This window comes from Heteronotia binoei, chromosome 10 (assembly GCF_032191835.1).
Source record: "Heteronotia binoei isolate CCM8104 ecotype False Entrance Well chromosome 10, APGP_CSIRO_Hbin_v1, whole genome shotgun sequence".
NCBI classification, from domain to species: Eukaryota; Metazoa; Chordata; class Lepidosauria; order Squamata; family Gekkonidae; genus Heteronotia; species Heteronotia binoei.
The window spans coordinates 94,593,217-94,607,032 of NC_083232.1; the positions used below are offsets into that span (position 1 = coordinate 94,593,217).

Genomic DNA, 13,816 nt, shown 5'->3' on the forward strand with positions numbered 1-13,816 from the left:
AAATAACGGATAGGGGCACCTTCTTTGGGGGCTTATAGAATTGGACCCCCTGGTCCAGTATTTTTGATATTTGGAGGGTGTTTTGAAGAGAGGCATCGGATGCTATGCTGAAAATTTGGTGCCTCTATCTAAAAAACTCCCCCAGAGCCCCAGATACCAGCAGATCAATTCTCCATTATTCCCTATGGGAATCGGTCTGCATAGGGAATAATGGGAGTGCCCAGCAGACATTTCCTTTCCCCCCCACTTTCTGATGAACCTGATGTGGGGGGAGGGCCTCCAAACCGGGAGATCCCCTGCCCCTACCAGTGGATACTGAAACCTTGCAGTATCCGGAAACTGTAATGTTATCTGTTGTTTTGCTTATGTATTTCCATGCCTTCTGACTGGAGTAGAAATTTAAGTATAATAAAGTTTATCTGCATTAGCCTTCTGAAAACTGTTCGGGTTACTGAGGTGTACGAAAATAAATTCCACCTCAAACATCAAAATTGAACACTCAGAATTTGTCCTGCAAGGAATGGGCTATGTAGGTGGATAGAAACATGAGGTCCAGCTATTAGACAGTCTGTTGCTGTACTCAGAATCCGTGCGAGAACAGAAGAAGCAGACCCGCTCCATCACCTTCATTCACCCACGTCTTGGCATGCCAGATCAGCCATTAAATCTGAGATAACAAATGTTGCATTGCGTTTGCTAATCTGGAATTCAGCAAAAGGGCATTCAGTCCTGGTGGTATGCCCTTCATTTTGATGGAGGAAAATGAAGCATTTACAGTCAGAGACAGTTTTACATTCAAAATAAAACCCGTCCACTATTTTGGACTTTATTTTAATATTTAATTTTGCTGCTGAATCTATGCATAAAACAGTGGAGGTGGTTTATAATTTCACAATAAAAATGCCAAGAATGTATGTGTATGCAGACTGTAAAACCGTAATATAAAACGCATGCTAGGCTAGCAGCAATTAAGCCTTAATGCTACCATTTTAAGATAAGCAGCAGTCAGGATCAAAGTGAGATAGGAACAGTAAAATCAGCAGACAAAAATAGCTGTATATTCTGTGATCTTTCTCTGTACCAAAAGTCTTCTCAGATAGGTAGATTTCACTTGTCCTCAACAGGTTAAAAGAGAGGGGACCAAGCACGCTTTGGGCCACCTATAGTTTCAATGACTTGGGAGTGATTGCTATATTGAGTGGCTACCAGCTTGACCTGAGATAAGGCAGCACCACTGAGAATCACATGTCTTCAATCTCAGAAATATTTATTATTTGAAGGTATTATTAATTTAAAAAAAACAATAACTGCTTCTACACTTAAAATGAAGGAGGGAAAACAACTAAAACAAGACAATACACAATGAATAAGCCAGTTGATGTTGTTAATGTCTGCAAAAAATACATATAATGCATAGTAACTAGGATGCTGCTCCATTAAAAATTGCAAGAATAAAAACATTGGCTTAGCTCCTAAAAGATCACCATTTGCAGGCCTTGGATTCAGTGGAAGCTCACAGGAGCACAGCTCCTGAACCCTTCTGACAGTTCCATCTCCTCCTTCCCACCTTGTCCTTTGAATTGTAGGTGCAGCTGCATAACAATCCCTGGATGAGCTCCACCACTTTTCTTTCTACAAAACAACCCCTGACCATTTGTATGGTGGGAGTTCCTTAAAGGAGAGGATGATCATAGAAAAGTCTCAGTCCGTATCACCACCTGCCTAACAACAGAAGATAAAGACATCTAGAGCAGGACCTCTGAGGAATATGTGAAGGAGAAGTCAGATTCTTACGGGAGTTCCCACTGCTAGTCTGCTGGCAAGAATTCCATGATATTCTGGCACACGTGCGCAATGCAAAAAACCCCCTCTTGATCTTATCCAGATCATTTTATTTTAGTCCAGAGGCATTACGAAGGCTCAGTCTGCAAACTGAAATGCAATGCATGATTATGTCACAATAGGCTGAGGATTGATACCTGATAATATTCGCTAGAGATTATTAAATATTTTAAGAAACTGTCCTATGAACTTTCAAAACTTTGCTTGCCTCTGGTGACGTAATGATGTACTTTAGAATAGACTACTGTTTTGGGGAAAATATTTTCCATTTGGCCCTCTGCAGGAGAATGTCAAGAGCCCCAGAATCATGTTCTGTTGACATTTGCAAGGGAAGGTCCAAATTGAAAAAGGTGTTACTTGTGACTACTGGCCCATTTTAGTGTATGCAGCATTCTGTGGCGCATGCCCGAAGACTGCACAGAATGGGCTTTTTTGGAGGGCCCCAAATTAGGGCATATGTCAGCAGCCATCATTCTTCAGATTACACATTATTAAGCAATTGTATCTTAAAAAAGGTAAAGCACCAGTTGTTTCCGACTCTGGGGTGACGTTACATCACAACGTTTTCACGGCAGACTTTTTTTTATGGTGTGGTTTGCCATTGCCTTCCCCAGTCATCTACACTTTCCTCCCAGCAAGCTGCGTACTCATTTTACTGACCCAGGAAGGATGGAAGGCTGAGTCAACCATGAGCCGGCTACCTGAACCCAGCTTCTGCCAGGATCGAACTCCGGTCGTGAGCAGAGCTTAGGGCTGCAGTACTGCAGCTTTGCCACTCTGTGCCATGGGGCTGCATTGTATATTACAGGGCTGTAAAAACTACAGAAGGGGGGAATTTGTGACTCCTGATAATTTTATACCTGTATTTGCCTACTTGATAGAGACCCCTGATAGAATACATTTGGCATGTGAACATGTTTCTGATAAAGCAGTGTCTTTAATCTGAACTCATTCCTTTATCTTCCATAGTTTTCACTGGTGGATTTCCTCTCTCAAATCCCTCTACAATGGACGACGAAAAGTATGGGAAAGTCAAGAGCTGCAACCCTTACTACTGTAATGTGAGTATCATGCTTCCTATTAAGAGATTTCAGAATGATTTTTAATCTATACTATACTAATGCTTGCATTAGTTTTATAGCAGCTATTTAACTGCCGTGTTTTGAGCTGGGATTAGAATTCTCTAGTGCAAAGTTTAAAATAGAACAAAGTTTGAGTCCATTGGCACTTTTAGGACCGATAAAGTTTAATTCTGGGTATAAGCTTATATAATAATAAAAAGTCACCCTGCCAACAAAAGTCCATATAGTCAAAGCGGTGGTATTCCCAGTAGCAATGTATGGCTGTGAGAGCTGGACCATAAGGAAGGCTGAGCACAGAAGAATAGATGTTTTTGAGATGTGGTGCTGGAGAAGACTCTTGAGAGTCCCACAGGACTGCAAGAAGATCAAATCAGTCACTCCTAAGGGAAATCAACGCTGACTGTTCCCTGAAAGGTCAGATGCTGAAGCTCAAATACTTTGGCCACCAAATGAGAAGGGAGCACTCACTGGAGAAGACTCTAATACTGGGAAAGACAGAAGGCAAAAGAAGAAGGGGGCGGCAAAAGATGAGATTGCTGGACAGTGTTATTGATGTAACACGAATGTGAGCAGACTTCAGAGGCTAGTGGAGGACAGGAGGGCCTGGCATGACTTTGTCCAGGGGGTCGCAAAGAGTTGGAATTGACTGCGACTGAACAACAACAAAATAAGCTTATACCCAGAATTAAACTTTGTTGGTCTTAAAGGTGCCACCGGACTCAAACTTTGAAGTTTAAATTGCCTTTGTAATTAGTCTTCTGCCCTTTGTACCTGTGTGTGTGTATAAAATCTCTGCCAAGTAACAATTCTAGCATCTGAAGATGTTGGCTCTGGTTTATTAAAGCTTATGCCACGACTACCTGATACAAGCCTGATACTCTGGCCACAGTTTGTCCAACATGGATAAGCCAGTGAAGTATAACTTCAGGATCCGAAAACTTTAATTAAAGGCAAAGTAATCTTTAACTCCCCTATATTTTTCACAATAATTTTGTTTTATACAGCGCAACAAGAACTGCACACAGAATTCCAAATACGGCTACTTTGTATTAAAGACATAACACAACTGGCATTTCCTTTCCTAATAATTTCTAACATTGAATTTGCCGCTTTCATCATCTCTGCCCGATAAGTTGACCAGTCTGTTGTTTTGATGGGTTCTCTTTTGGAGGGGGGGGCAAAGTTAAAAAATTGCGCCCCCCACTACCTATTTTTGGAGGGGGGGCAAAGTTAAAAAATTGCGCTCCCCCACTACCTATTTTTAGAGGGGAAAGGGGTGCTGGTGGTGCCCCCCTTGCTCTGGCGCCAGGGGGGGTTGCTCCCTCTGTCCCCCCCAGCTTGAAATGGGGTTGCATCAGGGGTCCTCAACTTTCTGACCCTGCGTGCACTTCTGGAATTCTGACAGAGGTTGGTGACACAGCCACAAAAGCCAATTACACAATGTCTGGGAGTGAGGTTATGCATAATTCTAATAGTAACTGTTCAACATTTCAGGCAAGAGCTATGCTTTAATAGGATGCGTTTTTGAATTAATTTATTCTTGTAAACTTTTAAATTAAAGGGTTGGGGGCGTTTTCTGGTGTACACACAGCAATCACACGCTGAGGGACCTTCAGTCACACACTGAGGTTTCTAGTGCTGTGGTGCCAGATGCTGCTGAAGCAGTTTTTTAAAAATCCGCACAGCCAATCAGAAGCCCATCCGGCCCTGGCGCCTTTCTAAAAAAACTTGGTGGGCACTGGGAGAGGTGTTGGCGGGTGCCATGTTGCTTACGTTTTTGATGGTAAAATAATAGTTCTATTTGCTCTGTTTTGAACTGGATTTAGTTCTGTATTTAACAACTCTCAAGAAGCATTGCTTGTTGTGTTTGTGAAATTTCTGTTGCCTGTGTGTTCTTCTGAAAGATGTAATATTTTAAAAATGTATTATATTTCATGTGCCATTTGTATTTTTAAAATATTTTCCAGATTTGCAAAGTCTATTGTGCGTCTGCAGTAAACCTGCAGACTCATTTCCTTGGGCTCAAACACAAAGCGGTAAGAATCATTTTCTCCCTAAAACCATTTTACATTGTGGAAAAAGATTTTGCTGAGTAATAGAATGCAGCAAAGTTGATCAAAGCAATTTTTAAAGTGGTACTTCCAGCCATTTAGGTTCTAGAACAGGGGTGGCCAAACTTGCTTAATGAAAGAGCCTCATAGAATAAACATCAGATGTCCGTGAGCCAGAAGATAGGAATGTCAGATGTCTGAGAGCCCCAAGACGTGAACATCAGATGTTTGAGAGCTGTAAGGAAGGAATGAGGGAGGGAGGAAAGCAAATAGAGGGTGAGGTAGAAAGAAAGCAACTTTAACTTTAAATATCTTCTCCAAGCTGGCCAACAGGGCAGTGGGGGTTTCAAGAGCCACACTATGTGTGAAAGAGCCACATGTAGCTCCCGCGTTACAGTTTGGCCACACCTGTTCTAGAACTACTGATTGAGCTTGTTCAGATTATTACTCCCTGCCTTCCCAACACACAGGGAAAGACTGAGAGTAGAGCTCATGCTTGTCTTGTATTTTTTTTCCTGCCTCTTCCCAGCCCTGCTCTGTGGGGAAAAAATGACTCTCTGAACAAGAAAATACAGTTTAACTGTCTTGGTTTTATTCATTCATCACAGAGTGAAACTCAGAACTGTGTGATTTAATGAATTTGTATTAGAACCAATGTAATTTACAAAAGTTAGTAGCCTTGTGAAAGTATTTAGTAGACATCTATCCATATGTATTTAGCAACCATGACTGGTTGCCTGTAGGTAATTCTAATCCAGGTAACCAGGCAAAAGGTTATTTATGTGCATGTTTTTGACATGGACCAAGGATCTTTGTATGGTCCCTCTCTCAGTTTCTGGCATAGCTCTAAGAATTCTTGGAAAGGTAATTATTGATTCAGTGAAACATTACCTTCCTAAAACCATAGAAAATAGTGTGGAAAACGAAAGGAGTATGTTGGTTTTTTGCTGTTGTTGTGAAACACAATATAGTTTCTGTTTTGGTTTCTCGGAAATAATGGTTCTTCGGAACTGTGGTAACGGCAAAAACTAGTAAATGAGATAGAAATGTAGACGATCACTATTTATGAGTCTTTATTTAGAGTCTAGATCTTGATGTGTCCCCCCCCCTCCCGTATTTTCTGTGAAAACTCAGTAATATACAAATGTTATGCTTTTGCTTCCCCATCAATCTGAAAACCAATCTAGGTGGAAGACGCTTTGAAAGCTCATGGCATCAGTAAGTGTTGAAACAGAAAACCATTTGAAAGTTTATTGCCTAAGCCAGAGGTTCTACAAATGCAGATACCGTGTGACTGGTTACTTAATTATAACGTGACTATCATTGTGGGACCTTCTACCTACCAAACAGTTGCTCTACCACTGAGCCATGGCCCCTTTCCATGGCATGGAGGCACAAGGGAAGCTGCCATGCCTTTTGTCCACCCTGCAGTCTGCTTTTGTCATCTTTCCAGGAAGCCTCTCCCCATCTTAACAAAGCCTGAGCCAAGAAATCCATACAGTCTCATCCTATACTCTTCCTGAATTCCTGGACCCCTTATGTCTTTAACATTCTTCTGGGCTGGCTCCTCTTAACTGTCACTGCTCTCATCCAACTCTGCTTTTCTTTCTCTGGGACTTGGGGGTATTAACTTGTTTCCTCTAAGTTGCAGAGTTTTGTGAGCAAAAATTCTACTTTGCGAGTTGCTGGTATTAAAGTTCTGAAGTTGTGATTGTGCTCTGGGGTCATCCTTCCTGAGCTAAGACAAAAATGTGTGAGCTGGAGGCTAAGAATCTGTGAGCTAGCTCACGCTAACTCAGCTTAGAGGGAACACTGCTTGCCACGCAGAACACCTAATTTCTTCTTTGTTAGAGAGTTTGGTGTAGTGGTTAGGTGTGCGGAGTCTTATCTGGGAGAATTGGGTTTGATTCCCCACTCCTCCACTCGCACCTGCTGGAATGGCCTAGCTGTCACAGGGGTTGTCCTTGAAAGGGCAGCTGCTGGGAGAGCCCTCTCAGCCCCACCCACCTCACAGGGTGTCTGTTGTTGGGGAGGAAGGGAAAGGAGATTGTGAGCCACTCTGGGGCTCTGTCCTTGAAAGGGCAGCTGCTGGGAGAGCCCTCTCAGCCCCACCCACCTCACAGGGTGTCTGTTGTTGGGGAGGAAGGGAAAGGAGATTGTGAGCCACTCTGGGGCTCTGTCTTTGAAAGGGCAGCTGCTGGGAGAGCCCTCTCAGCCCCACCCACCTAACAGGGTCTGTTGTGGGGGGGAGAAAATAATAGGAGATTGTAAGCCGCTCTGAGTCTCTGATTCAGAGAGAAGGGCGGGGTATAAATCTGCAGTCTTCTTCTTATCTTTGGAAGTTCTGCCTAAAGCCCCTGCTCTCAATGTGTGGATCACTGAAATAGACAGTGTAGGGGAACTTAAGGTGATGTTGGTATCTAGGGGCTTGGCAGTTTTGCAGAAAAAGAAATGAAGGGTTGGGAAGATTTCTGTCTTTGGCCATGAGTGTTGGGGGGGGGGGAGGGGAACGGGAGCAAATGTGACTCAGATGCTGGAAGTAAAGGTGATTTTGATATCTTGACTTGCAGCTGTAGAGAAAAAGAAAGTACAAATACTTCTGTCTTTAACCGAAGTGGGAGGGCGGGTGGGGGCAGAGGCCTGCGACTCAAATGCTGAAATGAAAGGTGGTTTTGGTATCTTGGGACTTGCATCTTTAGAGAGAAAGAAATGGAAGAGATGGGGAAATTTCTCTCTTGAGCTATTTGTGTTGTCTCTGCATTTCTGGACACATTGGGGAGAAGAAAAAGCTGGTTCCCCAATTATGAAAAGTGAGATGATTCTACTGTCCTTGACTCCGCTTCACCCAAACAAATGCTCCCGTATTTTCAGGCCAGGGTATCTGAGAAGTCAGTGTTTACTGTGGATTCTGAGATGCATTCGGAGATTCATATTGTGGTGTAGTTGGTTTGAGGTTGGAGAGACCCGAGTTCAAAGTCCAGTTAACGATGAAGCTTACTGTGTGACCATGGGCCAGCCAGGCACTCTCATCTTAACCTGCTTCGCAGGATAGTAAGAGGAGAAGAGAGAGGGAGAGGAAGTAGGGGTAGAATTCTAGCAGGAGCTCATTTGCTTATTAGGCCACACACCCTGTTGTAGCCAATCCTCCAAGAGCTTACAAGGCTCTTTTTTGTAAGCTCTTGGAGGATTGGCTACATTGGGTTGTGTGGCCTAATATGCAAATGAGCTCCTCTTAGAATTCCACCCCTGAGAGAAAGTATTTTGTTTTGCACACAAATGAAATACTTACTTGGATCGTCTCAGTGGTGCTCACCACATATTTCCTCTCCTTACAGAATCCTCTCTCTTTGTCTGAAATGCAGACTATTTTGAGTGACAAATTATGTTTTTAAAACCACATGATTAGTTGTTGGTGGCACACAGGTGATGGCAATAGAAATAACTTCATATTGAAATAATTTAATATCGATTGCTAAGGATGGGCCTCCTGGGAAAATGGAGATGCCTCTGCCCCTGCCATTGGTCTTTTTGCTGCAAAACGGAATGGTGTAGGGGTAACTTGCAGTGGGTGGGTAAGGGTGGTTCAGTCTCCCTCCCCCTGCAGTTGTCACTTCTCAAACTACTTTGCTCTCACTGGGTTTTTGTCAGTGCAAAGGTACTTCTTTCAATATTGCTTTGCAGCCAAAAAGGGGGGGGGGATGTGGCCAGAAGGGTTCTGTGACACACAGCTGTGGTATAACTTGTCATTTGCCCTTGTGTTTTGAGATAGAAAGAGAAGGAATGGTGACTCAGTGGTCAAGCATCTGCTTGGGAAGCAGAAGGTCCAAGGTTCAATCCCCGGCATCTCCCACTAAAAAGGGTCCAGACAAGGAGGCGTGAAAAACCTCTGCTTGAGACTCTGGAGAGCTGCTGCCAGTCTGAGTAGACAATACTGACTTTGATGGACCGAGGGTCTGATTCAGTAGAAGGCAGCTTCATATGTTCAAACAGGCTGATATCATGTTCCATGCATGAAAAGACTGGCAGCTATTCTGAGTGCATGCAATGAAAGTCATGGGAATTTTCCATTTGGTCAGACTCTAGACATTCCATGCGAGTAAAATCATTTGGCCTGTGGAGGTTTTTTTCATCTTCAGCTGCCTCCAGAGTCACAATTGGCTGTAGGCTATAGAATAAATTATGAACGGATTAATTTGCACCCAGTAGAATGCTGGCACTTTGTGCATATGGGGGTGCCTTTGAAATCCTGCCAGTCTTGAGTCTCTTATCTGGGAGAACCGGGTTTGATTCCCCACTCCTCCACTTGCAGTTGCTGGAATGGCCTTGGGTTAACCATATCTCTTCCAGAGGTTGTCCTTGAAAGGGCAGCTTCTGGGAGAGCCCTCTTAGCCCCACCCACCTCATAGGGTGTCTGTTGTTGGGGAGGAAGGTAAAGAAGATTGTGAGCCACTCTGAAACTCTGAGATTCGGAGTGGAGGGCGGGATATAAATCCAATATCATCATCATCATCGCCCACTGTACTGTGTGCACGTATATTTGGAAAATAGTTTGATTTAAATCCATTGTCTATAATTTCATATATACAGTTTCTAAACTGGTATGTGCAACTTGTGAAGAGAGAACTCCTGTTTCATATATATATATATATATTGACTTTCTTTTACAGTTAAGCCTCTAAACCCTTCAGGGGAATCAATCAGTCTACCGGAAAAAGAAAGCCTTCCAGAGTACAGTGAGTGTCTTCCTTAACTAAGATAATCTGTTATTCATGTGGTGAATAGAAATGCAAAATCTTGTATTAAAAAACTTAAATGCCTGTGTTTACGGAAGAGTATTCACTTCAATGGGATAGCCTCAGTCACAGAATTTTGTGCAACAGCCTATAAAATCCGTCAGTTGCTTTTGTTATCAGGGTTTATGTAAATTACTATATCACTGTCTATGTATAATATTGTCTATTTTTAATTCTGTGGGTTTTTTTTTTTTATCAAGAACCTTGTAGTGTTTTATCTATGCTGGTGTTTGACTGTACAGTAAATGAAACTGAAACACTTTAATGGGATGTTGAGAATTTATTTTTTTATAAAGAAATGCAGTAACGAATAATTTTTTAAATTCACGAGATCTTAGATTCTTTTATCTTCACATCTGCACGTAGCCTGTTTCTTATAATGTTTGTTTAGAAGAAAGTACCCCTGTAATTGAGTGGGGTTTACCCCCCATTACGTATATATTAGAGATATGCACTCAGTATGTACCGAGCTGAATAAATGAGATTCTCAAATCTGATTTGGCTACCGAATATAGAGTCCCAAATAAAAGTTGAAATTATTCAGCTTTTATTCGTGCACAGTTTGGAGAAGTCGTGCTTTGGCAGCGGCACAATTCAACTAGTGAACTCAGGCATTTAAAGGGACTGCGTTCTTTTACATGCCTTTCTCCTCCCATCCGTTGGAAACAGTGGAGGGTGGGGGGCTCTTTCTTTGGGGGGGGCCATAGAGTTGGATCCCTTTGTCTAGTCTTTTTAAAAACTTGGGAGGTTTTTTAAAGAGAGGCACCAGCAGCTATGCAGCAAATTTGGGGTGTCTACTGGTTACCAGTTTGCTACCAGACCCAATTCAGGATGCTGGTCTTTACCTCTTTGTGGCATGGAACCTTCATGCCTAATAGACTGTATCTCCAAATATAATCCTGTACTTCTGCTACATTCCTCATATGATTGCCTGGTTGCTGTGCCGTCTCTCAGACCAGTTCACTCTTCTTTAGCTCTGAGAGGGCTGTCTGTTATGATCTGCCTAAAGAGATGATGAGGCACCTTCATTTCCTTTTTAATGGAAGGCATGTAAAGGCTGGGGGGGGGGGGGGGGTTGGGACGGAGAGGGAGAAGCAGATGAATGGGCATTGACAGCTGCTTATTACTTATGTAGTTGGATTCTGAGGTTGTTTTTGGCAAGGTAATATTGCCTTTGTAAGCTATCGTGAGTTCTTGGTAGAAGGCAGGTTCTGATTGTGTTAATAAATAGAAATAAACAGGAGAAAGCACCTCTTCAGGTATCCCAGGCCCAGAACTTTAAAGACCAACATTTGAATTGTGCTTGGAAACATATTGGCAAACAGCAGCATTCCATCAAGAAGATTGAAGAGGTTGGACACTAGATTCTTGGCAAGCTCTCAAGAAACTCTGGGGGAAGTGGGGGTGCCAGAGCCTTTCTGCCAGATTGCCACACCTGTGTGGGCATATTTAGTGAGTGGCTGTCTCCGTCTGGAGACAAGAATGAACCATATTTACTCAAAAGGCAGTCAACTCTTGAGTGTATTATGGACCCCCACCCACACAATGTTGTAAAGGTAGTCTCCTGTACAAGTACTGAGTCATTAGCGACCCATGGGGTGACGTCGCACCACGGCATTTTCTTGGCAGACCGGGTGGTTTGCCATTGCCTTCCCCAGTCATCTACACTTTACCCCCAGCAAGCTGGGTACTCATTTTACTGACCTCAGAAAGATGGAAGGCTGAGTCGACCTTGAGCCAGCTACCTGAACCCGGCTTCTGCCGGGTTCGAACTCAGCTCGTGAGCAGAGCTTGGACTGCAGTACTGCAGCTTACCATTCTGCGCCACGGGGCACCCTACCCTAACCCAATGTTATACACACCAAATAATTACTGTTGTATAAAACTGTGACTTGTATAGCATGTAACACAGCGTACCTGGAGGGGAAAACCCTATTTTGCATGTGATTAAATACTGTTTGTATACATGAAGCGCACGTGTTTATCATGCATAAAAATGCTTCCTTCGCAGTTGTCCCTGCGTATGAAATAGCTCTAGGACAAACTTTGGAAGAACAGCTCAATTCATGTAAAGATACTGATCCTGCCATTGGTGAGTTCTGGTTTGTAGTTGAACAGGGAAAATTTAAAAGATTTCCAACTCTATGATTCTATGGTGAAACCAGGAGTACCAGATGTCCTCTTTTAACAGGACATGTCCTCTTTTTTGTCAAGCTCCCGGCAGTTCAGCCATCAACACCATTTAGTAAATAGGTTTTACTGAAATACTGACTTCCTTAGAGCAAGACAGTTCTTGCGAAAACTGATTATGGCAGGCTCTTGCCCTCTACTTATAACCTTTTCCTTAGCCAGGCCTCAGATTGAGCAGGAGCTCACAGGAGCACAGCTCCTGAACCTTTTTGAGGTTCCCCCTCTTCCTCCCCACCTACCTTGTCCCTTGAATATTAGGTGCAGCTTCGTAATAATCCTTGGATTAGAAGAGCAGGCAGCCAGCCAGCCACCAGGGGCCTTGCCATGCCCCCAGCAGCCCTCATTAACCCCTGGAGAAGCCCACGCCACCCTTTCTCCACTTATGTGATTTTGTGTGGCAAGTGGCTTGCTGGCCTTTTGACTGGTGGGGAGGGGGCGGCCCAGGAGAGTCCTGGGCGAGCGAGGCCTGCTTGGGCTGGCTAGAGATCCACCCAGCCCAAGCAGGCCTCACTCGCCCAGGGCTCTCCTTTCTTGCATTGGGTTGCTTTTGGCTGATGGGGGGTGGTGGCATATGCGAATGAGTTATACTAATGAGCTCCACCTATTTTTCTACAAAACAACCCCTGATCTTAACCGTTATACATTCGAATACAATGGTGCCAAGGAAGCAGAGACCGGTTCCCATACCCCCTTCTGCAGGTGCACACATAATCACCTTGACTGTCTGAGACCAGGCAGAAATATGCTTCATTTGGTTACTACAGAGATAACGTTGTATTAGCAACAAGGCAGCTACAGGTCACAGAGTAGAACTACAACCACGGCAAAAGGCACTCTTGGGCCATTTTAAAAAAACCTCATGAAAATGTCCTCTTTTCTTGTTGAACTAAGGTTAGGAATATTCCTAGTTAGTAGCAATTATCACAGCTTAGACCGATTCCCCACTCACTTCACCTTTTTTGCACACAGAAACCGGTTTTTAGAGGATCTAGTTTGCTGCGTGAAAGAGACGGAGCTAATTGCAGCCCCAGGGCAGATAGTGTGAAATCCGACAGAAACCCCGCGGAGAAGAGGAGAGCGAGAGCGGCATAAGGCTAGCGGGGAATCGGTCTTTTTGTAGTAGGGGTGTTTAAGATGAAATTTGCCACAGGGATCACTTGTTTGAAGAAGCCAGTTGGGAAATATGTTCTCTGTTTTGCTATCCTGGTGGCCATCCAAGCGAGGGCAAGAAATGGTGGGAAGTGGGAGGGGACGGTAATAATTCATACCATGGTATTTCAGTAATTGACATTATTTTGCAATATTTTTTTCTTAAAACGCAGGTCTTCAATATATAATAGAATATCGGTCAAGTGAAGCCCTGATTTATGAGTGTAACCTCTGCATAAGTCAAGGAGGACTAACAAGCATGTTCATGCACGTTTTGGGGATTAAACACCGAACGGCATATTTGGTAAGCATGGATATATTGTATGTTCGGAGCATTTACGTGTAACTAGCCCCGTGGCGCAGAGTGTTAAAGCTGCAGTACTGCAGTCCTAAGCTCTGCTCACGACCTGAGTTCGATCCCTGGCGGAAGCTGGGTTTTCAGGTAGCCGGCTCGAGGTTAACTCAGCCTTCCATCCTTCCGAGGTCGGTAAAATGAGTCCCCAGCTCGCTGGGAGAGAAAGTGTAGATGACTGGGGAAGGCAATGGCAAACCACTCCGTAAAAAGGTCTGCCGCGAAAACGTTGTGAAAGCAACGTCACCCTAGAGTCGGAAACGACTGGTGCTTGCACAAGGGGACCTTTCCTTCCTTCCTTCCTTCCTTGTTACATTATATAGGAAAGTCCAGAAGGCTTGAAGGACCAGACAGAGA

At 43.7% G+C, this 13,816-nt stretch overlaps 1 protein-coding gene across 1 annotated transcript in view; it reads left to right on the forward strand.

Moving 5' to 3' along the window:
* Positions 1–13,816, forward strand: part of LOC132577947 (uncharacterized) — a 46,252-nt gene that overhangs the window by 4,372 nt on the left and 28,064 nt on the right. The window contains exons 2-7 of the mRNA XM_060247737.1: positions 2,812–2,903; positions 4,892–4,960; positions 6,163–6,193; positions 9,643–9,708; positions 11,780–11,860; positions 13,281–13,411. Coding sequence (XP_060103720.1) covers positions 2,850–2,903; positions 4,892–4,960; positions 6,163–6,193; positions 9,643–9,708; positions 11,780–11,860; positions 13,281–13,411 — 432 coding nt within the window. The 5' untranslated portion in view covers positions 2,812–2,849. The remainder of the gene's footprint in view (positions 1–2,811; positions 2,904–4,891; positions 4,961–6,162; positions 6,194–9,642; positions 9,709–11,779; positions 11,861–13,280; positions 13,412–13,816) is intronic.